The 26,247-nt window shown below is 45.7% G+C and overlaps 1 protein-coding gene across 1 annotated transcript in view; it reads right to left on the reverse strand.

Annotated features, from left to right (window-relative positions):
* syt6a (synaptotagmin VIa) overlaps positions 1-24,366 on the reverse strand; it is a 52,981-nt gene extending 28,615 nt beyond the window's left edge. The window contains exon 1 of the mRNA XM_056601316.1: positions 24,210-24,366. Coding sequence (XP_056457291.1) covers positions 24,210-24,366 — 157 coding nt within the window. The remainder of the gene's footprint in view (positions 1-24,209) is intronic.
* Positions 24,367-26,247: the final 1,881 nt, after the last annotated feature.

Consider the following 26,247-nt stretch of genomic DNA (forward strand, 5'->3'; position numbering starts at 1 on the left):
GAGAGAGAGAGGGGAGAGAGAGAGGGAGAGAGAGCGGGAGAGAGAGAGAGAGAGAGAGAGAGAGAGAGAGAGAGAGAGGGGGGGGGAGAGAGAGATGGGGGGAGAGAGAGAGAGCCGCAAGGACAAGATAACGGGGAGAAGGCAATATGGACAAACAGATGGTGATTACAAGGGTTGGAAGAAAAAGAGAGAGAGAGAGAGAGAGAGAGAGAGAGAGAGAGAGAGAGAGAGAGAGAGAGAGAGGGAGAGACAGAGACAGAAACAGAGGATATAGAACAAGGTTAGAGAGCAAAACATGATATACATTTTTCATGGGCGTATGGTTGGGGCGCTGTAGTACCTAGAGGAGCTGTGTAGTGCCGGGAGTTGTGTCTGAGCAGGTACTGAATATTGAAGCATTCAACGATTAAACCTCCATTAGGCAGGGGAGAGAGGTGGCAATGTCTGTGTCTGGTTATGAATGTAAATAGAGTATCGTAGAGTCCTTTTGTATCACACTCCACACACATCCACATGCACACACGCACGCACACAAATACATATTGACACTAACACAAGCGCGCAGGCACACACATGCACCCACAAACACACGCTAACACAAACACACAAATCCGATTTTTGGTATTATTTCATTAGCAGTGTGCGATTCGGTGTAATAATAATTACAGTTCAGCCAAGAAATGATAAAAAGACACATTTTATAACCATATTCTTAATAGAAAAGGGATATTCTGGGAACCAAGCCATGGTGTGAAAGGGAGAGCTCTGAAGGGAGATATTCAATATCAATGTGGGGATGGGGGAGGGCAGTTGTGTATGGGTAGCTGTAGCCGTAGCTTCAGAACCCCCACTCTAGAACTATCAAATGTCCCGTGGGAAAAACATCTTGGGTTTGCGAGGGGTAATGAATAATTTTTTTTGGGATGTTATGAATGCGCTGTCCAAGGGACGGCAACGATGCCAAGACAGAGCTGGAGACTGCTGAGCACAGAGGTGGCATATCAAAGAGGAACCCAAGAAAAAAATAATACATTCAGCCTGTTCCTGTGGGTAAACCGCGTCGCCCCTCCCGCCTCCACAACCCCTGGTACCGGCAGTCCTTTTGCATGCTTTACAAAGGCTTTGAATGTTTCTACTGCAGTGTTTCCCTCTACTCCACATCCCACGCCGATTACACAGATTTATCAACAATACGGTTAGCCCAGGAGCGTCTTGGGGGGGTTTGGGTGGGGGGGTGGGGGGGGGGTTTGGGGGGCTGACTCTGATATGCGCCAGCAGCGGTGGTAGTGAACTGATAGTGGTAGGATCTGCGCTAACAGGCACTTTCAATTTGTTCCTGTAATATATGCAGCTGGCTTCAGTTCCTGAGGAGCAGAGGTAAATACAAGCACATCTCTGGCTGGTGCAACCTGTGAGTGAATTTCAGTCCACGGAGGATGATTTTCGTTTTTCCAAGCCACCCATGTCCAGGCATGGAGATAAATTTAATGATTCCCACGGAAAAGCACGCCTGTTGCCAGCTTGCATTTCAAAGCAGGGGTTGATTTGTGAGTTGCTTAGTCGAGAACGTCATTAAAACAAAATCAAAGAGGTTTTTTTTCTTTACCGACTTATTCTTCAGAAAAGGCACGCCATGAGCACCGGTCAAAAGGAATGTCTACCCAGGGGAATTTACCAGATTATCCGGTAGGTATGTGGAGCTTCTCTGGGTTTTATTGCTGAAGAGGGGCGGATTTGAGTCTTTGGCTCTGCTTCTGTGTGTCATCTGAGATTTCACACAGTCCCCCCGGGCACGTCTGCTGTGTCGCCGGCCTCCTCCCAGTCGCCACGGCGATTTGAAGCAAAGCCACGGCGCACGCTAAAATCCGACAACAACGGACGGCTGTTCTGCTCTCTTTACTATCAAAGTGTCGACTGGTCACAAAGTGGAAGCGAAGTATGCTTAATGCAGACGTGACTTTAAACTTGAGAAATCTCAGTCATTCCCCAGTGTCGGAGAGAACAGTGGGAGTGGGAAGGGAACAAAATCACACACCCACACACACATCCACAAACCCACAATAACACACATACACACACATCCATAAACCCACAATTACACACACACACACACACACACACACACACACACACACACACACACACACCACACACACACACACACACACACACACACACACACACACACACACACACACACACACACACACAAACACACACAAGGACAATCTCTCTCTCGCCCACACACTCTCTCACACAAACTCACACACACACACACACACACACACACACACACACACACACACACACACACACACACACACACACACACACACACACACACACACACACACACACACACACACACACACACACACACACACAGACAATCACTCACACTCTCACACCAGGAGCAACTAATACAACATTTATATTATGGAAGGGCTACTAAAAAGTTCCGGTGATGTGTGAACAGAGTAGGAGGCGTGGCCCTGTTAAGCCTTTCATTCAACTCCTATACACCACTTTGCAGAAACCAGCTAACTCTATTTCCCGTGATATGTAACCCTAATGATCTGTCAACCAAAACAAATAAAACACAAAGAATATGAAGCCCCAGACATGCTCAGACTGGTGGTCATGGGAAGGGAGTCGGGACAACAAGACACTACAGTCTAGTCCATGTCAAAGACAGCATTGGATATGTTCTAGGCAATACTTATTCTTTATTCGCAGCTCATAAAAGCATCTCCTGCAGGCAGATTCTTTAAGATTCGACTATTGGTCGGTCACAGATTAAGGGGAAACCGGGTTGTAAGACACAAACATCCACCACCAGGCTACCAAACATGGCTTTCATTAAAGATGAAAATGTAAGATTAATGTAAAATGAATATACAGTGGGGGATTTATTTTTTATCTATATATATATCGTTTTTAATTGTTATAATATTTTAGTATAATTTATATTTCATTTCGTAAAGTAATTACTTAATTTGTATCCCTAATATGATGGCGCAAGTGTCTGTGTATGTTGTTCAAAAGAAAAACGACAATAAACATATTGTGAAAAAAACAACAACACCACCTGGCTTGGCTATTAGTCATATCACACGGGCAGCATCCTGATTTTAAGAGATTGTTGATGCACACACACACTAACTAACACACGTACAAAGACACACCAAAACAAGTCGACACACACACACACACACCCTTTGCCTAATGAAGCATCGGTGTGGAAGGCGAGCTGAATTTGAGAGGAGAGGAGGAGGACAACCACAATGAAAAGGACATTGACATAGACAGTGGTGCTCTCTCTCTCTCTCTCTCTGTGTTTTGAAGGATTCTCTCTCTCTCCCTCTCTCTCTCTCTCTCTCTCTCTCTCTCTCTCTCTCTCTCTCTCTCTCTCTCTCTCTCTCACTCTCACTCCCTCTCTCTCTCTCCCTCTCCATAGACAGACATGCATAATGAAGTGCAGCAGTATGAACCTATTATTCCGCCCGGGCTCCATCCCCACAGACAGCGTGAGACCGGACTGACCTTAGGTTTGCAGGCAGCAGTAATGACCACACTCCCACCAGATAGCAAGGATTTGCTCTCTCTAATCTATCTACCTATCAATGTATCTGTGTATCTAGTGCCGGATACAGTCAATCAGGGGGGAGGGGTTCCTCTTGTGGAGCTTTGATGTGGGGGAAAAAGCGCTTACTTGGGCAATACCAGTGGCACTGCCTCAATCCCCCGAATAAAAGTCCTTCAGGTGGAGTTTGGTGGAGAATAAATAGGTCGTAAGTCGATAAACGACAGGTGTGTGTCAAGAGAAAAGGCAATCCGAAGGCCCCGATATTGCTTTCGTTGGCAGGAAATCACAGCAGCCACACAGGCATTTTTGAGGAGGCCATAGCTAGTTTCACAGCTGATTCAATTGACCACTATTCTGTATTGTTTTCAACAAAACCTCAGAACTACCAGAAACACCGCTGCGCATAGAAGCATTTCAAACTTCTCTCACAGCCTTGTGGGTTTGACTTCAGTGACTTCAACGGTACAGTGATTGTGCAGTCATTTTCAAAAGTAAGTCTACAGTGTTGAAGTGCAAATGTTATCAAAGTGTTTAGGACGTCAGAGAGCAAAGTGTAGCCCGGGTGTTCTCCATCTGGGGCATTTTGAAACCGTGGTTTCTATAGTAACCTGACCATCATGCAAAATATGGGAAGCGTCCGCTTTATGTTTCAAGAGGGTTCAACCCCATGGAAGTAGTCGACATTTAAACTGGACTCACTATTTATATTGATCAGTATAAGTATCAGTTCAATTGACCTTTTTGTGATAGTTTCCGACTGATTGTCATGTGTATCTTCAGTCTCAGCCCCATTTCCCCGGAGAGCATCCATCTCTGGCGATAATTGACTGATGGTCCTTCTGGAATATACCTGGAACCTATAGTTCAGAGTTCACCTCGACTCTGCATTGGTTCTATGAACATCCTTATTGTACCGAGAGCAAACTCTTCTTCTGACAAATGTACTTATTGTAAGTCGCTTTGGGAAAAAGCGTCTGCTAAGTGCCCTGAATGTAAATGTAAATGTATAGTGGCCCACCTCTCCTCAGAGCCCTTCCTCCCTGGCCAGTGGAGGGATGATATGGACTTAGAGAGGAGATGGAGGGGTTAGGCAGGGACTCTGCTCTTACACAGCCACTCAGATTCTGCACTAAAAGGTCCTATATATCCACAGCCACTGAACCCTGTAACACTGATGAATGGCAACCTATCCCTGCACTCAACTGCACTGTGTGATGCTTATCACTTTGTTTTTATTTCCTTATCCCATTGTCGTACTTCTGTGTTTTGGAAGTGAAGTGGAAGAAAAATAGTCTTTAACAAATATGTCAAGCACAACATGAGGTACAAAAAAGAAAAAGACAAATATGAATTCTGAAGTGACACGGTGACATTTTGGAAATAGCTTCAATTTGCCCGTATCGAGCGGAAAAGTGTCCCAAACTGCATGTTTTTCCGCAAAGAAGCTGAAATTTGTTTTGGAAAACCCCACGCGACACGCGAGGGATAATGACATCTCCTGAAATGGGGAAACGCCATACATAGCGCTGCACACTATCAAATGGGCTTCACACTTCATTGCACCCCTCTTGGTTTCTCAATGTTTTTTCTTCACCCCATTTTTTGTCTTACACACTTGCCCCCGCAGGCAAAAGCAGAATATTAAGAGAGAAGAGAGATGCTCTGATCTAGATGTGGGTTCCTCTGCCATTTTGGGAATCGCAGTATCCTGTAATTCCTCTTTGAGCGCCACCTCGAAATCCCCCATAATCCTCTGAATCACCAAATCCCAAACCTCCACCGCTTGCCTGCAGGAGATGTTTAGACAGCAGCAAAAAATAATAGACTAAATGTTTTACCCCCAACACATTTCCCTTTTAATCCCACAAAAGCATGTTATTGTGCATGATATGTTGGGCTTAGCCCTCCCGATGTATCCCCTGGTTATGACTCACGAGTGATTCACCGTGCTTCGCTTCTAAATGTGACTGAGTAAATGTTTGGTAACAAGAGAGGTGCTGTATTGCAGTCTTCTATGTGCCTGGAGTATACGAAGCCCCTTAGAGATGTCTGCCTCTGTTGCTGCCGGCGGTGGGTGACCTTTCAACAATGCATACGGAAAGGTCATTGGCTGTTTTAAGCATTTGAAAAAGAAAAAACTGCACGGAAAAAGTGTACGGAAAAACATGACACACCCCACTCCCAAGAAGTTTTCATCACATTTGTCTTCCATTACCAAATTACCATAGGATATGGGGATTTTAGGGTTTCATTTAAAAGTAATAACTGGAAGTCAGGATAGACTATTTTCCTTTTTTTGTACGCTTCAGCTTAAAACATTTAAATTGCAGAATTAAGTCCTATGGGATGGTGATTTATGAAAGAGGAAATTATTCGCAATGAGATTCAACCCATGAGGAATGTTTGATAACTTAGGAGAAAGATAGCTGGCATGAATTTATACGACTCCATGTTGTGCATTTGAGTTACGATGACACATCACAGGGTGCTCTCCTTCCTCCCGGATTTCGGCTCTGATGAGGCGATGCTCCGTGCCATATGGAACGGGGATGGATGGAGCATGAACACCCACATGCGTACACTCATCACGCGACGTCTCCCGTCTTGTCTACCCAACAGCTGTAAAACCATTAATGAATTGACTTGGATGAAAGATTTGAATTCTTTATCTAAATGACAGCCTCATTTAAATGCTGGTTCCTTACATTCCACACAGCAATCAATGTATACACACACACTTTAAAGAGATATAATTATATTCCACTGTAGATATACACAGAATTTAAAGATTTATGATCCCCGTTCCCGGGTGCACAAGTGCACAAACTGTCACCCTCGATAAACACTTGAGTCTGCTAATTGACCTCACTTGTTTTCATGCAACGTCCCCCCGCATTGTGAGGGCTCATCCGAGGGCCACCCCCAAGACTTTTATTTTGTCGCACACAGAAGTGTGAAGTCTTACTTCTCTGCAACACTCTCCACATTCATTACAACATCTGTTCATCCACATGAAGAACCAGCATCTCTTTCTATCCAACGATACAATATATGATTCCAACTGGATCAAACCAGTGTTATGTCTTCTCTCCATTAATGGAGATTCGGATAAAACTGATTCCCATAAAGTCTTGTACCAATTTATTGGCCATAGCTTATGGAGTATATGAATGAGTGCCTATATGACCACCTTATTGCCATTTATGTTGAAAATGTATGGGAAGAAATACTCTAGATAGACTTGAAAACTATACTACTCATAAGCAATCTTCATGAAAATATGCATTAACCCATGGACCTCCATGTTCATCACCATTTCAATGGCTGAAAAACAGATTAGATGCTTCTTCGCTCATCCGCAAATCAGATATCAGGAGGGCTTTCCCACATGAGTGAATGACTCATAATGTCAATATAATATCTATACATAATATCAATGAATGTCAGGGAAATGAAGCAGGATGACAGATGGACGTCATACAGTGATGCGCCGATGGTTCAACAGGGAATCTCCAATAACACTTTGCCCATTGGAGATCATTCAGATTCACTTTGCATTAAACATTTAATATTTTATCACCTGCGCTTCCTGTCGGTGATCGAGTGTGGCTTAGCCAGGACGTGGACCCTACAGATGGTGTGTGAAGTGGTGCAGTACCAGGATGGATGGAGAGGCCAAACACTTTATTATTTAAAAGCTTGGAGCGGACAGCGTAAACAAATACTGGAAAGCATTTGTGGAGGAAAACAGAATGGCGTCATCGTTTGGCACGCACCGCTGAGTGCATGACGAGGGATTGTTTCTTTCAAACACATACAGCATATTATCCAATTCTAATGAAGACGGTTTGATTAGTCAAACGAAAAGAGTGATGTTCAGATGTTCTGACATAGTTTAGTATAGTATACAGTTTAGTAAAAGCAGTACATTAGATCTGTACCATTTATTATTTAATCTGTAGCTCCCCTAGGTATAATAGCTATATTAATTTAAATAATTCATATTGATATCATGAGATCATAGCATCTTGTTTGATTAATATACTTTGGACTCAACTTTTTCTTCATTCTTTCAAGCATCAAGTTCAGCAAGGACAGATTCAGTGCATCCCAACTATGTGTTATTCTGGCGATTATGTTTTCGTCCCAGCAGACACTAGCATTGAGTTATTCACACCTTAAAAATAACACCTATCGAGGCATATGGATTTATACATAACAGACTGTATATCAATTTTGGAATGCTATTATTACCTTTAATGCATATTTTCATTCCCCCTGAGATGTTTAATGGTGCGTCCCATTAAATCACTCACATTAACCTGATCATCCCAAGCCCAGGTGGGACCTGTGACCTTTAAACCTCCTCTATGCAACAAGACCCTAAGCCTTGTAAGCCAGGCTCCCTCCGTCTGCTCTGGATCACATATAACGGATACCACATGCTATATTTCACTCATATGTAGCGAAAAATAATGTCATTATTGCTGTAGCAGCAGGTGTGGTGGAACTATTGCAAAGCTTTTTTTTCACTCTCCCGAGTGACTGCAGCTCAATCCGTTGATCGGATCATACTGCCGGTCAAATTTCATATGTCCCTTCTCCGACCCACGAGTGCCTTCTCCACGAAGGGCTGCTTGAAACACCTTTGGATTGTCTGTGTGTTTGTGTGTGAAAGTTTGTGTCTGCATGAGGGTGCGTGTGTGGGTGTGCGTGCATGTGTGTGTCTGTGTGTGAGTCTGTGTGTGAGTGTGAGTCTTTGTGTGTGTGTGTGTGTGTGTGTGTGTGTGTGTGTGTGTGTGTGTGTGTGTGTGTGTGTGTGTGTGTGTGTGTGTGTGTGTGTGTGTGTGTATGTGTGTGTTTGTGTGTGTGCATGAGTCTGTGTGTGTGTGCGTGCGTGCGTGCGTGCGTGCATGCGTTCATGTGTGTGTGTCTGTATGTGCGTCTGTGTGTGTGCACGTGCCATTTCAAAAGAAAGGCTTCCTCACAGCTTCCTCTCAGAAAAACCGGGCTCATTACTTTCCTTAAGGGGGGGGGGGGGGGTGAGGTTTGAGACCCTGATTTGATCGACCTTGGGCCCCAGGGTCTGTAGGACAGCACCGGGCGGGGGGTCAACAAGAGGAGATGAGGCTTGGCGTGTAATTGGGGATGGGTGGCGACTGGCTAGTGGTGGAGCTTAGAGCGAGTGATGTAGAGCAAGAAGGATGTTCCACGTGCAGCATCTACTCAAGAGCTGGTGAGACTCTGTACACCAGGCATCTGCACACAGATTGGCAATCGGGATCCTGTTAAACTCATCTTCCGATTGGCTGTGCTTGATCTATAACATATCATCTAATTTGCTATTGATTGTGCGGTAAATGTGGTTGCTGCTCTAAAGCTCACAGCCCATGTGCGGCTCTTGCAGGGGCTGCAGGAGACACAGGTGATTACGAATACAGGAAAATGGTCTGTAGGACATGTCTTGGATAATTTATGTGAAATAAATGAATTAACAATTAGAGCGGTAGTATGCGGTTTGCTACTTTGCGTGTGATCCAAAGCATAAGCACAGAAGACCCTGCCATCAAGCTCATTGGAGCTGATAATAGTGTGACATTACTCTGCTGGTACGAGCATGCTGCCAAACATGAACACTATTTCAAGGATGGCTTCTCCAAAGGAAATACATTTGTATGTAAAACATTGTATGATACACGGCTAATTGTGATTCAGGAACTAATGGCATCTGCTATAGAGGGGCATCATGAAACCCTTGGGAAGGTGGTGATACTTTATAATCAGGGCAGAGGAGAGCGACGCCACTTGAATTGAACATCCATGCTCCCTTCTAAACGCTCTGCAACGCTGCAGGCAACACTGTTTCCCCCTGGTTCCTGACTGTGCACCAGGCTGTCCTATAACACACCCCCCTGGCAAGCCTGGCGGGCCTCCCCCCTCCTACATCCCTACAGCACACCCAGTCCCCCTCTAATGGCGCGTTTCCACTGAGCGGTGCGGTACAGTTCGTTGTGGTACAAAGCGCGGCACGGTTCGCGTTTCCACTGCCAAAAATGAGGCAGGGTCCCAAAATAAGCGCACTGGGCCCCGCTGAGCCACGCTGAGCCATACCTATTTCTCTGTACACCTCCGGTGGGGTACCAAAGCGTTCTGAAAGGGTGCCGAAAAGGTGGAGCCACACGCGCCGTCTGTTGATTGGTCGACAGAATTGTCCCTTCCGTGCAACAGCGGGAAGCTCTTTGTTTAATGTGTCGCGTTCTTCTTTTCCATTGAATTTATTAGCAGGCTACACCGTGTCGCGCTGCTATGATGTCACGATGCTTCGTAGCTGCCGCGGCTATCGCCATCCGACTTAAACCCCGCCCTACCATAAGGGTAATGCCGGCACCAGCTTATAACACCAGCTACCACCTCAGACCCAGGGCCCCAGGACCCAGGGCCACGTGGAGCCCTGTCACAAGCCTCACAGTGTGAATATTTAATTGAAATGGATTGGGTCTCCCTCTCACTTATCATACTGTCCCTACCCACCGCTATGCTGCTGTGTGCGTTAAGCGGCTTTGGTAGCGCAGGTCGTGGTCTGTTGTGTTACTGTACACACACCGGGGCTCCTGCTATTCTGAGGGACGGCCCCCCGGCGGCTAGCCCTGCTGGGGTCCAGGGAAGCCCTCAGCAGGACTGGTTGTAAAGGAAGCAGGGAGAGAGGGGGGGGCTGGGGGGGGAGAGAGGGGGGCTGGGGGGGAGAGAGGGGGGAAGACATGGAGAGGAGGCCGGGATCTTTGAATCATCCCACGAGGAAGACCAGGAGGAAGACCGCCCCCAACCCCCCCCCCCCCATGATCCTACTAATCAGATGCAATCACGGCAGTGAAGCTCACAAAAACACATGCATGCATGCGAGCACACACGCACACACACACACACGTCAGTGTCACAGTCTTATATAAGCACCTACTCATACATATACGTGACCTCCCCATCCTCCATTACACGCACACACACACACACACACACACACACACACACACACACACACACACACACACACACACACACACACACACACACACACACACACACACACACACACACACACATACACACACACACACACACACACACACACACACACACACACACACACACACACACACTACACTACTGCACCTACACGCCAGACTTTAATGCAAACCAATGGGCCTGCAGTGAGGGAGGGCCTCGGGGGGGGTGGGGGGAGGGGGGGGTGATAAGAGGGCTCGAATTGGTCTGGCGGTCTCCTGTGACTGCAGCTGGCAGAAGTGGGATCCGGCGAGGACATGACTGCTCTGTAGGAGCAGATAAAGACGGTGGAGAGGAGGGGGCCAGGCAGAGTGTGGGGGGATGGGGGGGGGGGGGGATGGGGGGGGGGGGGGGGGACGCATTGGGCTCATATATCTCTTTAAAGCAGGAATAATGCAATGTCTTATCACACTTCATATTTTCGAGGAGACGGAGGGTGTTCTGCATAGTATTTAAAAAGTGTCTCCTTGGCTCTGCTGCTGTCCCTTCTCTTCACTTGTGATTACTAGGGAGGGGGGGGGGGTGGTCTCACTGGAGTCACCTCGCAACCGATACACAAACAGTAGTAGCAGGTAAAACAAAAACACATGATGCAAACACGCATACACACGCGCGCACAGACACACGCATTCACACGCGCGCACGCACACAGACAGGCGCACACACGCGCGCACGCACGCACGCACGCACACACACACACACACACACACACACACACACACACACACACACACACACACACACACACACACACACACACACATACACACACACACACACACACACCACAAATCCATACTCTCACAGCGGCACATAATACCCCTTTGCTTGCTCAATAATACATAGTCGAACAAAATAAGGGTATGCACATACACACAGACATTCATAAAAAAGACACATCCCTCTTCCGTTGCCTGAGTCCACATTTTACGCTATGCAGCTAAACAGGCGCAGACCTCACCTCCATCACACAGGTGTGGACCAGGGCGCGTTGTAAAGGACCAAGTTATTACTATCTTGCCATTTAACCATATTCCCTCACACCATGTGAGAAATGTGCAAAAGGACAGACGAGGCCAAAAAGTGAGAGCTTCCGACTCTAATTAAATATTAACACAGTGCCCCATAAATCATGAATATTCCACAGAAGTAAAAAAGACCGAAACGGAGACGCGGAGAAACTGGAATCATTTCAACGTGCAGGCTATTATTTAAAGTAAATATTAAATTGTACTTCTGGCTGTTCTTCAACGCAAATAACAGAATAATCTTTATGGCTAAGAATGCCTGTTAGTTAAACAACATTGTTAAAGAAATAGAATCCTTCTGGCTGTGCTTCTAGCGCAGAGCACCGCGCTAGGTGAGGGCTCACCCTCCCATCCTCCAACACACTGACAACCTGCTACCTGTTCGCCCAACAACCTCGCCTACAGAGTAATCAAGAGGAAAAACTGCATCAAAAGCGAAAGGGGAGGAAAAGGCTGAAAGCTAGATTATAAACAAGTGAGAGAATATGAGCTGACAACTGTGTACTCACCGTTGACAGTGTTCTCCACTTTTCTCTTCCTTTCCACACACTTCACGCCCTATGTTATTTTTCCTCTCTATCCTTCTCTGTCTTATCTGTTCTTTCCTTTTTCTTCTTTATTTCTCTTGATCCTCTCCCTTTGCCGGCTCCTCGACCGAATGAGTGTTCACTGCACTCAGGAACCGAGTTTCTATGGCACTGGAGTCTGAGCGAGCAAATCAGCAGGCTACTGTACTGCAAATGTCTGGGGGCAGGTCCCTCACACAGTCCACAGATCCGTCACACAGGCTCAATGATCTCTCACTTCAACTGTTGCGGACAAACGCGCCACTTCGACTTGGTGTGTCATCAAAAACGGTTCAGAGGCTGGCAAAAAAAAAGAAATCTAAAAACATAGAGAACTTGTCGTCTACACATTTATTTACAACCTAAAACAAGATTGAGGACATAAGTTTAAGGTGCATGAATATTCATGCAGCATGTGTTGAATAAATATCAAAGGCGTTCTTTGAATAGATGCCCAAATACAACAAGCAAGGTGTTTTGCTTTATGTATAATTAGGCGCGTGAACAGTGGGGGTGGAGCGAGTGGGTTTCTTTTTTCTTTCTTTCTTTCTTTTATTCAGCCGCACCAGGCTCCTTCCCGAACCGCGTTGCTGCTGTAGTTCTAGCACGCATTTAGTCATGCGCAGTTGATTTAACAAGCCCGAGAGATGCCTCGCGCGGCGTCCGTCTACTACAGTGCGCGAGACTATGGCCACGCGATATTGCAGCACAATCAGTTCACTGTTGAACAAAGAGGGAGAGCGCGCAAGAGGGAGGAAGGTATTGGAGTGAGGGAGGGGGAGGAGTAGGGATAGAAGGTCCTCGATCTAGATTAGCATCATTGTATCCTCCACATCATCTGGTCTGCTGGGGGTGTACTGCTGTGTTGCTATTGGCTCAAGAGGCTGCACGGTAGACTACCTTACAAACACTCCCCTGGTTGCGCTATGAAACATGATGGACGGAACCTGACTCTATTTGAGGTACTGGTTAGAAAAATGGCATTGGTCGAGAACAGAGTGCTCTGAACAGGAAAATAATCAATTCATAGCAATGGGTACTCACTGCTTGCTAAATGCAGCATGTAGTACAGATCTAAAAATGTGTTAAAAACTACAACGCGTTCCAATGCTCTGTATCTGGGAACCAGCAATTACAGTGCCCTATCAGTAACCCCCCCCCCCCCCCCCTTCCAGAAAGAGTTGACAAATATCACAGGAAGATGGGCTCATTAATGCTGTCTGAAATTTGAGAATTGAGTGAGGGGAAACCTTCATTAACAACCATTGCGTGGTAAGTGTGACTAATAGGCAGCCATTACCAAATATTCTAAAGGGTGTCATTAGCAAACATCCGGGCTGCTTCCCATCACATGCATCGATTCTAGGCTCTTCTTGGCTCTCTAACTTCGCTCTCTTTGTCTAATAGGCTAACCCTTTTTATCCATAGTCCCAAAACCATGTAAATAGTTTGGAAATTACATAAATGAAGACATAGACACATCAAATTGTTAATGTTCCACTGCACATCAAAGATGTACGTATAGATAGGTATAGAGACCCCTAAATCAATTCTTCAATGCCTAGATGGTTTCTAGGCATTGAAGTTCTTTAAAAACTTTCCAATTGCCTTTTCAGGTAATATTTCACAATATCCAGTCAAAGAGGATGGGACTGGCCGCTTAAAGGTGACAGATTATACCCCCAAGTGTGAGGCAGATTTTCAGAACGGCTTGTAACGGCTAATCACACTCACACCTGGTGGTACAATATGTCCCCTTTAAATACACCTGCAGTTCATTGTAAAGTTTATCAATCATAATCATGAAGGAGCAAACCATCTGCTTAATATTGGACGGACTGGTGTGAAGCCTGCTATGTTACTAGCACACTGCTACTTACTGCAATGGGTTTTTTAAGACACTTGTCTTAAACTCTTAGTTGGTTAATCCTAGCTTTGAATTATGCTCAGGGCGGGAGTCTCCCCTGGGGGGCTGCAGAGGCGCGAGCGCCTGAATAGACGTGCAAAGAGTGGCCGAGAGATTCTCAGGAACATCTCAGTGCACACACACCAGGGATGAACTCAGAAGCACCATTTATCTTCCTAATGAACCGTTCATCACAGGTTCCCGCCATCCGCGGCCGTGATGGAAGTCCGCGCCTGCGGGTCCAAGAAGCCAGTGTGGAGTTCAAAGGAAAGCAGAGTGCAGACGGGTACATTCTGCAGCGACTCCAGGCTCTCAGAATACAAATGTGGAATCCACTCAGTGTGCAGAGAAGCCATTGAAGAGGCTTCTGAAGACAATCCATTGTTGATGACCAACTGGGAGGGAGATGTTTAAAGATGGATGCTACAGGTAAGGGGGGGGGGGGGGGGCTGCTGGGTGTTAAGTCTGTGTTAGAAGCTAAGAATTTTACGTTTTGGGGATCGGACTGAGGCAGATGTTCAAGTGGACGATTGGGAAGGACATGGAATAAATGTTAGGGAATGGGACGGTCTGGACCTCTTGTCGGGTTGTGCTCCATGAAATCTCCTAATTTCCTCGGCCTATTAAACATAGGCTATTCATACTTCATCAGACATACTATTCATGTAGATCTGCAAAGCATGTGAGTCTATATGAAGTGGTCCCACGCTGTTAATTGGAACACCTATAGCTTCCCTTGGGAAGCCATAGCCACAGCTAATTAGCTCCGACAATGTGTAAGATGTGTTTTGTCGGGGGTGGGGTGCTACTAGTTAAAAGTGTGAACAAGGCCTCCGTGCCTACCCTGATCTCTGAGTCACCTTAATAACAAACTGCGTAACCACTGGGTTGGGTCCTACATACACATTTACAAAAAATGATACTGTGATTTAACGTGACATGCACGGGGGGCTGGTGCTACCGCAGCCTCTGCCAGTGACCCTCTTCACAAGGCTCTATTTATAGGCCAGGAAAGAAGACAGGGATAAGTGTTGCTTTGCTTGCGGTCATCCTTTCTGCCGGTTTTGTCAAATCCTTTTATGCGTGGGATACATTAATTTGTCTCTAGAGTACAGTATAGTCAAATTTGACCATGCATTGTTTCATTTGAGTATCAACTCAAATTAACACAAGGCGTTAATTATCAAACAATGAGAGTGTACGAAGGAATCGCTGGGAACTTGATTGTTGCACCACCACCTATTGTCCTCCAGATATTAGGCTGCAGAACTGATTTGGAGTATTCTTCTTAATATCCCCCATGACACACTCATAAATGCTAGGCAGCTGTATAAAAAGAAAGTTTTTTTGGCCACAGCCTGGACCAAATCCAAAACGAAATGCCAAGCGATTCCTCATATAGAAAGCCCAAGACAGATGCATTGTTTTCGAGCTAGCAGCTGTCATTATTGCAGGTCCCCACTGCTGTGGTGGCCCTTTTGAATACGTGCTTGACTAATAGGCTTATGGAACATTTAGATAAGGCGTGTGGTTTAAATAGGATTTCTGCAGGGGAAAGGCGAATCCAATAAAATCCAAATTTCTAATAAGAAAATAGCATGTGACATAGTGTATGTTCACATACGTGTATAAGTACATTCAGTACGTTGGTAAAAAAGACAACCTTTGAGGAAGAGCTATATTTTTTTATAGAAAATACGATCCTGCTGCATGTGCTAGAAGAATGATTTATTTATTATCTCAGTAGCCTCAATGTGGTCACCTCAAACTGATATAACTAATTTTAAACCCCTTAATTGCCTTTAAGTTAAATTGGCGCGTGTCTGACCCTGGGCTTGCAGGCTTATCATGGTGTGTCTCGTCTGATATCTCCACCGTGAGCTCAGATAGTCTCGAGTGGAAGATTGGTAGCCTATATGATTAATAAGTGGGAAAATAACTCCCATAGTAATGGGAACATAAAAAACAATTTGATGATTTTCTTAAATTTTTCATCACACCCTAACAGACAATCGACTGGCCCAATGCTTGTCATCCAAAACAGAAAGGGAGAGTGAAGCACATAAACCCTCCCAAGACATTGATTTGTGCGCATCTGGTTTAATTACTTCAATGAAGTTACGGTTACTGTTCACCCCTCTCCCCCTCCCTCCCTCCCTCCCTCCCTTCCTCCTGCAGATTATCCTCAGCGTTCTGACAGCAACACCCGGGAGGTAATCGCTGCTGCTGCTGTGGAGACAGCCGCCCCTGCTACTCTTGTCATTGTGTCACAGGTATGCATGGGAGCAAACATGAGCCTCTTGTGTTCGTAATTACATGCTTGGCTGATGAATAACTTGTCAAGAGAAGGGGTCCATCGTCTCCCACTGTGGAGCTCATTTCAGCTCAGTCCACGTACACACCAACGGACTGCTCACAAATAGTATTATTGTGTTGTAAACATTCTTGTTATATATCAGCAACTTTCCTCCTATTTGATTTGTACTCATATGATACAATAATGTATAGGACAAGCATGCCTTGATTATAAACTAATCAACAAAAAATGTGTTGTTTATGAGAGCCTTGAACAGGAAGTGTTTTTTCTGTTCAGTATGACGTAGACGATACTCCATTATACGAGAGAAAGCAGTGTTGTAATGAAAAGCTTTTAACTCTCTGTACATCTAACTGAGTGTTTAATTTGTTTTATTAAAATTGTTGTTGTTCAGTGATGCTTGAAGTATAACACAGATGTGTACGTGTACCATGGCAGCAGACAAGCAAGACAGAATGCAAACATTAACAGTCACCGGACTGTTAAATTAGCCTGTGTTCCAGGCACATGGTTGCTTAACAAAATGTTTACTAAACCATTTGTGAAGAGCAAAGCTGATTTAGTTGCGGCGCGCCTCTAACTTGTTGCTGAATGTTTGACCAACATGCTTCGGATCAAGCACGCACCGTCGTGCAAGAGAACAAAAGCTATTGCTTCTTCATTAGCCTAGTCCATCTCCCAGATACATGAGACATGCAATATGCATTAATATCTCCATTGATGAATAATGGAGGAAGGACCCCAGAGTGTGTTCGCCAGGTCATTCTGAGAGACTTGGTTGGGGCTGCATGTTAAACATTGACTCCCCTTGGTAAGGACATGTAACTAGTGAATCAGCTCATCTAGAAATCTGATCATGACTTGATTTGAACCATCCTTCACTAGTGTGTCAAGCATTTTTTGTATTCTTGTTCGGAACCTTGTGTCGCATCCGTATTCGTCACAGGAAAATCCCTGTTTAATTTGGTTGCCTAGCAACCATGTGCCTCCTTTCTGGTAGGCAGGCTAACGTGTGGTCTGGGCTCGTGGCAAGCTGGGCAGACGGGCATCCTGTTCGAATGGCGTCCTTAAGTGGTTCACAAGGCCTGTTGCCCTGTAGGCTGCTATGCTTGATCCATCATCAGCCATATTCAGCCACGTCCCACCACCGTATGCATCGACGATACATGGCTTGGTTTTACATCCTCCATTGTTCACAATGTACCCATGAGGTGGTTCTTTCTAACGGTAGACAAGCTAGTAAGGTCAGTGCATCAATTCCTGTCAGGTTTGGGCAGCATCCCTTCAGGGTGGCCTGTGGAGCCTCGTAGAGAGAGCTATAATCCAATCAGAGGAGAAAGTGTCACAACAAACAGAGGATAGCACTGTCTGTAAAAAAATGTACTCAGCCCCAAGCATTGTCTCCCCCCTAAAATATGTTCCCTGCTAAGTGGTTGACCCAATATGCATGGGATTGCGAGCGTACGCGCATGCATGAGTTCACGCGGCGGTGATGATGATGCAGCTTTGCATCTTACCCCCTTCCTCACCTCCGTCTGCCTGATTGTTCCTCTTAAGGGTCAGGTTATCCCCTAGGGGGGCACCGCAGAGTTGTATCATAAGTGAAACACAAATATAAAGGAAGCAGCGGTGCTTCCTGGAAATGTTAGTGTGTGTGTTTGTCTGTGTGTGTGTGTGTGTGGGGGGGGGGGGGGTCGGGGGTCTGTGTGTGTGTGTGTGTGTGTGTGTGTGGGGGGGGGGGGGTCGGGGGTCTGTCCGGGCTGATGAAAGCCCAAGGCACGGTGTGTTCCCGGACCTGAAACTAAAACCACGTTAGGGAAGCTCCATGTTTTCTGTGAGGAAAAAATTAAGTTTCTTCGTACCCGATGACCCGGACTACACATCACATTAGGGAGTCACAAGGAAGAGACAGGAAAAACATGTTTTCTTTCTACTTCTGCATTATCAGGAACATAAGGGACAAAATGTTCTGGGCCGTCTCAGGGTTGTGCTTCACATGCGTCTGCTGCCTTCCCTAATCAGGCAGAATTTGCCAGATCACTTTTGACGTTGAGCTGATACTGTTTGGAACAACGCTAGTCAATATGGATTTTAGGCAATATTGGTTGATACAAAGCGCCAGACCAATCAGTGGATAAAAGGATCACATATTAAACCTCTTCCTCATTAACCGTTTCAACAGTGTGAATACAGACCGGGTTGGAAGAAAAACGTTTCCCACAGCTGGGAATTTACAGGCAACAGTTGTGATGTCCTACAAATCTCACACACCTACTCAACTTGTAGTTTGAAACTGAATGGTTAAGGTTAAGGTATGGTTAGGTTGAATTGGAGATGCTACACCCCCTTGCAATTGAAAAGTCATCAGTTTGGGAGTTCGGAACTTTGGTGTAGTTTTTCTAGTTTAAAGAACTGACAGTTGAAAGTGTTCACTAGTAAGTAGTGGGTTACCTTAGCTTAAGGGAAAATAACCCCAGGTAATTCTACCTGTGCATCGCTCATCACTCTCTTTGATGAGCTGTAGAGAGCTGTGCCTGTGTCCCCGCGTTTCTGCACCATCAGCTTAGCAAACGTGGCTGCGGCGTCCATCCAAGAGGCTTTAAGCTCCCATTGAGACAGGGGACAAGCAGGGTTACTAAGAGAAAGGGCCACTGAGTTTACTGCGTTAAAATAACCAAACAAAGTTATGAAGGGGTTGACTGGGTGCTCTTATCTACATCTGGCAAGATGGAAAAATCAAAGACAGGCAAAGAAAAATCCTTCTACTTTTTAGAAAAGGAAATCATGCTCAAAATGTCCCCTCAAATCTCAATGCCAAGACTGGGAATGAACAGTAAATTGGACTCTAGTGACATTAAGGCGCTGGCTCTCACATTGAGTTCCATCTGTGCCTATAGTGTCAGACTTGCACAACAGTGGTTGCCTGGGGCCTGATTCCTCAATCAATAAACCAATGCCAGCACTCAATAGCTCAGTGGAGGCCTGGACCCGGAGCAATAACCAAGGATAACTCAGCAAGGATCTAAATAATTCATCACATAAATCTCATTTGGCTTCTGTGACCTTAATCAATTAAACCAAAAACCTAAAAAAATATGAATAAATAAATAAAACACAAAGGATAACCATAGTCTGGCCTGCTTTGAAACTACCAAAAAAATAAATAAGAATAAGCCAGCTTTAAGACACTGCAAAAACTGTTTTTTGAACAGTCAATGCTGGTTTGGTAATACATATTCATGTTTGATCATTCATGTGATAGCCAGTCTGCAGGAACAAGTTGATTGTGGGTTTTATATATTATTTATTCAAAGGGAATAGATTCACATTCATGATACCAATATCCGGTCACAAGGAAGTAGCCTTGTAGGGAGACAAAAAAGAAAATGCATCCTCAGCCTATCAGCCCCATCAGGTGCCGCCAAGGAGCTATTGATGTTTCAAATTAAATTGTAGGTGGGAGAAAAGAGACTCTCCAGAGACGGAAAAGAAGAAGGCGTTTCAATATAAAATGCTGTTCACGAGCATGTTGCTTCCCAGGCTTGTCAGAAGAAGAAAAAAAAGTGGGATTGGTTTACAGTCCGCTTATGGCAGTGATTCTCTTTACCACATTTATATTTATGAAAACCTCCTCGCAATTATTTGCTACTCCGATTTTCTGACCCAACCCCAGGAGAAGTGACCTGACTTTAACCTCGGACTGCTTCACTCTAAGCAGTGAAGATACCTGTTCAGATACCTGTCACCTGCCTTCACCCAGGTGAAAACCATGCATGGTATCCAACTCTCCAGACGACCAACCAACCATGGTGCCCAAGTCTCCAGATGATAAACCATGCATGGAGCCCAACCAGCCATGCAGCCCAAGTCTTCAGATGATAAACCATGCATGGAGCCCAACCAGCCATGTAGCCCAAGTCTTCAGATGATAAACCGACCATGGAGCCTGAGTCTCCAGCCTGATCCGTCCACGATGTAGCCCGGGCAAAAAACAACGAAGCTATGCCTTTATTTTGCTTGAGTGCACAAAACAGAAAACTTAACACGCCTTATTCTTGTGATTACCAACAATACTGCTGGTAATCACAAGATAAATATCTCACTATATATCTACACAAGTTGCGGGCACTTAACCCACCCATTTGTTGTCTTTTGGTAAGCAGCCCGATAGCACTGCTTACCAAAGGTTATTTTCCCTTTCGGTTGTCTGCATTGAAAAAAGGGGCGGTAGACTGTAGACATGAATTATTGAAAGGCCTGGCGGTTTTTGGGGCTTCTAATCTCACCAGGGCAGTTAATTTGATGTTCTTGTTTTGCTTGCTTTTTTGGATTCGACCTGCAATGCAGTATCCAGCGCCCCACCCCCTCGCGGAGACCGTGGCCCAGAGAAGCCCACCAGTGGGACCAACAGGAACCGTCAGGTGAGGGTCTGCCTCCGCCAGCCGGAGGTCTTTATAATGCTCACAACAACGACGGGCGTGAGAAATGATGCAATCAAAATAAGCCTTGTCAGTTCAAGCCCACACACCTGAAGCTGCTGCTGATGGTGTTAGTGAAAGGTGTTATACGTGTGTGTACATATGTGTGTGTGTGTGTGTGTGTGTGTGTGTGTGTGTGTGTGTGTGTGTGTGTGTGTGTGTGTGTGTGTGTGTGTGTGTGTGTGTGTGTGTGTGTGTGTGCTGTGTGTGTGTGTGTGTGTGTGTGTGTGTGTGTGTGTGTGTGTGTGTGTTTGTGTGTGCGTGTGTGTGTCTGTCTGTCTGTGTGAGTAAGTGTGTGTGAGCATGGGCATGTGTGTGTTTGTGTGTGTGTGTGTGTGTGTGTGTGTGTGTGTGTGTGTGTGTGTGTGTGTTTGTGTGTTTATAGGCATGCGTTTTTTTACACAGGTAATGTGTAGGCGTGTGTGTGTTTGTGAGTGATTGTATGTGTGTGACCATGTAATTAACATATGTTTGTTGGTTTGTGGGTTTGTGTGTGTGTGACTATACATGCGTTCTGCCTCTCTATGGCTCCCACAGGTTTCATTGGAGAGCGTCGCGTTCATGTTGAGCTTCACGACTACGTAGTGAATATCAATATCTCAGGAAGGCAGCCGATCACGGAAGCGAAAAGCTTCCAAGAGCCCGGGTTAGGTGTCCCTGCCGGTTTCCTAGCCCAGTGCGCTGTCGTTGCTAGCCTGAAAGCAGCGCACTGATTCACCAAATTACAGAGGCCAGGCATAGGCTATAATCTCTCAGCTATATCAAGACACAGGCTGCCTGAGAAAGGCTCCCTGATCCCTAATAACGTTATCAGCACTGATCACAATGGTAGACCGCGGTCGGGGGACTCAGGGAGCTATATTAAGAGCCAACAGGCAGGAGAGGTGTATATTAGTGTGCTTACTTAGAATTCATTGGCTTCTGCTTGAAGGGTGTCGTAGATCTGCCTGTCAACAATGCAAAAGTTTATTTTGCATTCGCACTGAGAAGGGAAAATAACTTTTCTTTAGGACCAAAACATCAAAGCCATCCCCATCTCCCGACGGGCAGGGGGGAAAGAGTACAACCATACTTTTGCGTAAAAAAAAAAATGACAATGAGGTTGTTTCTAATTGAGTATCTTATAGATCACATCAGTAGAGTAACAAGCGATAGCCATTACGTTCATCATCTGTGACAAAGAACCACACTTTGGAGGGAAATAATGAAACACAGATTTATATTACATGTAGCAGAACCGTAAACCGCTCCGGTATGTGAACTGGAAGCTCCCGCTGGCCCCGAACCCCGAGCTTGCCACTGCCGCACGGGGACGAGTGCAGTGCGCACCATCACTTCACTCACTCCTGCACTTGGGTCCCTCTGCAATGTGTGCAGTGCACCGTGTAAAATACACAGGGGGGAGACTGTTTGTCCATCCCCCCTTCCTCTGCATGTCCCTGTCCACGATATGAGAAGCAGCTTGTGTTTGGATTCCATGTGGCAGAAGAGATTCACAGCGACGGCCCGGGTAACATGCAATGGCATTTAATGTCCCCGCGGCGCAATAGCCGCCGCCAGCAGCACTGGCGTTCCGACTCGGTCAGTGAGGATGATGTGACGTGACAGAAGATTGGGTCAGGAGTGGTGTGACATGCAGTCCGTAAACAGGAAGGGAGAAGGTGGGGCGGGGGGGGGGGGGGGGGGGGTCTACGCGCCCCGGCTCCTCCTTTTGAATGACATGTTCTCTCCGCACCTGCCTGCAGACCTCGTGTCACAGCAAGACTCTCACTCACAGGGAGACACGCTGAGCCGTCCGACCGCGGTTTCTAATCCACTGCACTAATCCACAACGCATCAACGCGGACATGCGTGTGCGATGAAGCCATGTTATAGCATGTGTGTAAATGGAGAAAGCATCCATTCAAAGACTATGATGGGCTGTTTATGAGTGATGATCATCGTCGAGATCCCACTCAATTATTTTTCCAAGCGCATGAGACACAAGGGTGCAATTTAGTTTAAGACTTGTAATGATCTGCTTTTATTGTTTGCTAAACCCAGCGTCTCCAGATCCCAATGAATGATGTATGCTTCACAGTTGAGGACACGGTCACCAGGTTGTTACATAAATAAAATATGTTCATAACACAGATCTTTGACATGAACAGCACTCACAAGGCATGTCATGCATGAATGTGTTAGAGACACCACTACTACAGTCTACTCGTGCTTACTACTGAGTACGGCACTAGGATACGCCTCTGCAAAAGGAATTTGAGATTGGTCCTTCTAAAACCACAACAACCACAGGATTTTGGATCTGTCTGGGATGCAAAAGGACTCACAGTTTGGAAATGTCAGGCTGCTGCAGAGGAAGAACCCTGGAGTAACGGTCAAATTAAAAATACAAAATATCCCTCATGAATAATTACGAGATTATGTGAGGTGCGCTGAAGGTGGATTGGATTAGGCAGATGCTTACTATTAATCTTCACCCAAGTAACTTCCTGAATAAGTTCTTCCAAAGAGTCATCCAAGCCAAAAGAAAATAATACATTATCAGTAGGAACCTTTTCCATTCTGACGGACGACCCAAACTGCACTGGGGGACATCAGCTGGCGATATTTAGCCTCAGGGTTTATCTATTAATGATACAGAGGCTGTGGTCACCCAGCAACTGATGAGTCTGTTATATACTACTATTGCTGTCTGTTTTGCCTTGAGGTCAGGAAACTCATTAAGGCGGAAGACAAGCAAGTGTCTATGGAGGGCACAAGGGAACACTATAGAATAATATAAGAAGATGTTAATGCTTTATTTCACCTTGTGAAGGCAGGATTAGGACTTTTCAGAAGATACGGTCAGTATTGGATCTGCATGAAAACTACCGGGAACGTCAAAGAATGGATGAAATCTAACAGAAAGGCGCAAAGAGGGACAAATCCTAGAATTGAGGAACAGCATTCAGCATAACTCATGGATATAGATATATATCGATACATTTATATATATATATAACCCTATCTCCAGATACAAATATATATATATATTTCACCTTAATTCATGGATACAGATAAATATCTATACATATAAATAGAGATATCTATTAATATCTATATATATATAACCCTAACTCCAGATGCAGATACATTTATAGATATGTATATATATATAAATATATATATATATATAGAGCCCTAATTGAAGAATACAGATAGACATCTATACACATATATATTTGTCTAACCCTTACCCTAATGAAACAAACCAGCCAGAAATCACTTACCTGGTTCTGGGTGGTCGGAGCTCTGTTTGGACAACAGGAAGAAGAAATCCTGGCAGGTGTCCTGAGCGAGCAGCTCCCCGTCGGCCAGACAAAGGTCAACGATTAGGGTCACGGCTTTCTGACAGACCGTGTCATCCTGCGCTCGGTCCGAACTCATGCTCTCGTCTGCATCCTCGGTGGTGAGTGTGTGTTGGTGTGTGTGTGTGTGGTTGTGTGTGTGCTCATCCGAGGGGATGAGCTCTCCCAACACGAGCGGCAGCGTGGGATACACGAGACAAATAAAACATGTCATCGCCGACCATTCGCTGAATCTTCCCCCCCTTCTTGCGGGGGTTTTCTCCAGTGCACACTCGCGCGTTTGCGGGGGCTTCGGCGCATGTGTGGTTATTTTTTATACATGTGTGTGTGTGTGTGTGTGTGTGTGTGTGTGTGTGTGTGTGTGTGGTGTGTGTGTGTGTGTGTGTGTGTGTGTGTGTGTGTGTGTGTGTGTGTGTGTGTGTGTGTGTGTGTTTTCCTGTTGTGCCTCTTAATGTCTTGTTGTGTGACTGGATGCAAGACAAAATCCTCTTCCTGAAAATATGAGCCAAGATGTATTTATTGTTATCCCTTGTATGCACGTGCATGCGCATGGCGCATCTACACAGCAGTGTGTGTGTGGGGGGGGCTTAATGAATCCCTCATGCCTCCAGGTATTCCCATTGACAGAAGAATTGCATCATTCCTCTTCTTAAGAAAGATGCCACATTAAAGATATGAGAGGAGTTCACACGGCAACAGTCGATATTCCAACAAGAGGTTAAGCCCTAATCCCTCCTCTTCTCTTCACACACCCCCTCTCTCTCTCTCTCTCTCTCTCTCTCTCTCTCTCTCTCTCTCTCTCTCTCTCTCTCTCTCTCTCTCTCTCTCTCTCTCTCTCTCTCTCTCTCTCTCTCTCTCTCTCTCTCTCTCTCTCTCTCTCTCTCTCTCTCTCTCTCTTTCTCCCTGCCCCCTCTATAGCTCTCTCTGTTCTCTCTCTCTCCCTACCCTTTCTATAATTCTCCATCTCTCTCCCTCCCCATCTCTCTAACTCCCTTCCCTCTCTCTCTCTCTCTCTCTCTCTCTCTCTCTCTCTCTCTCTCCTCTCTCTCTCTCTCTCTCTCTCCCCCCCTCTCTCTCTCTCTCTCTCTCCTCTCTCTCTCTCTCTCCTCTCTCTCTCTCTCTCTCTCTCTCTCTCTCTCTCTCTCTCTCTCTCTCTGCCCTCTATTCCCCGATTGCTCCTGCCCCCCCTCAACCCCCATGTCACCTTCTCAGAGTGTTTTAATGAAAACACCTTCACGAGGACCCCTGGGCTTGTTTTTCTCAGGCCTCTTCTCATATTGTCCCCCCGGGGTCCGCCCGGCCCCCCTGGGAAGTGTTGAAGCCACCTGTGACTTAACGACCCACACTGGCATGACACCCATCTCATGTGTTGCGTCGAATCAACAAGATCCCAGGACCCGCAACACAGTTTGTTTATGTGTGTTTGTTTGCGTGTGTGTGTGTGTGTGTGTGCGTGTGTGTGTGTGTGTGTGTGCGTGCGTGCGTGCGTGCGCGCGTGCGTCCGTGTGTGTGTGTGTGTGTGTGTGTGTGTGTGTGTGTGTGTGCGTGTGCATGTTTGTGCCTTATTATTACGACTCTAAAGGCGTTTTGCCCTCCACCTTGGTGCATTACGTCATGTGTTGACTCTCCCATATGCATCCGGACTGTGTGCAGAAAAGTTCACACTAATTAACTTGACTTTTCCATTGTTTCCTGGCGATCTCCTTGTTAAATGTACATGACCTTTAACATCTAATGATGCTCTCAATTAAATATTCATCAAAAGTAATTTTAATTAGCTTAACCAGGAATGGGAAGAATAATTACACGCCAATCTGAATGTGCTGGGATTTCTGATGAGCAGTGTAAAAAATCTTCAATTGACAGACAGGGAACCAAATCACACTGGTTCCCTCTTGCCCCTTGTTGAACCACGATCTCATGTGCTGTCCCTGGATTAGATATACACAGGCCCCAAAGG

Source organism: Gadus chalcogrammus, chromosome 1 (assembly GCF_026213295.1).
Source record: "Gadus chalcogrammus isolate NIFS_2021 chromosome 1, NIFS_Gcha_1.0, whole genome shotgun sequence".
Lineage (NCBI taxonomy): Eukaryota > Metazoa > Chordata > Actinopteri > Gadiformes > Gadidae > Gadus > Gadus chalcogrammus.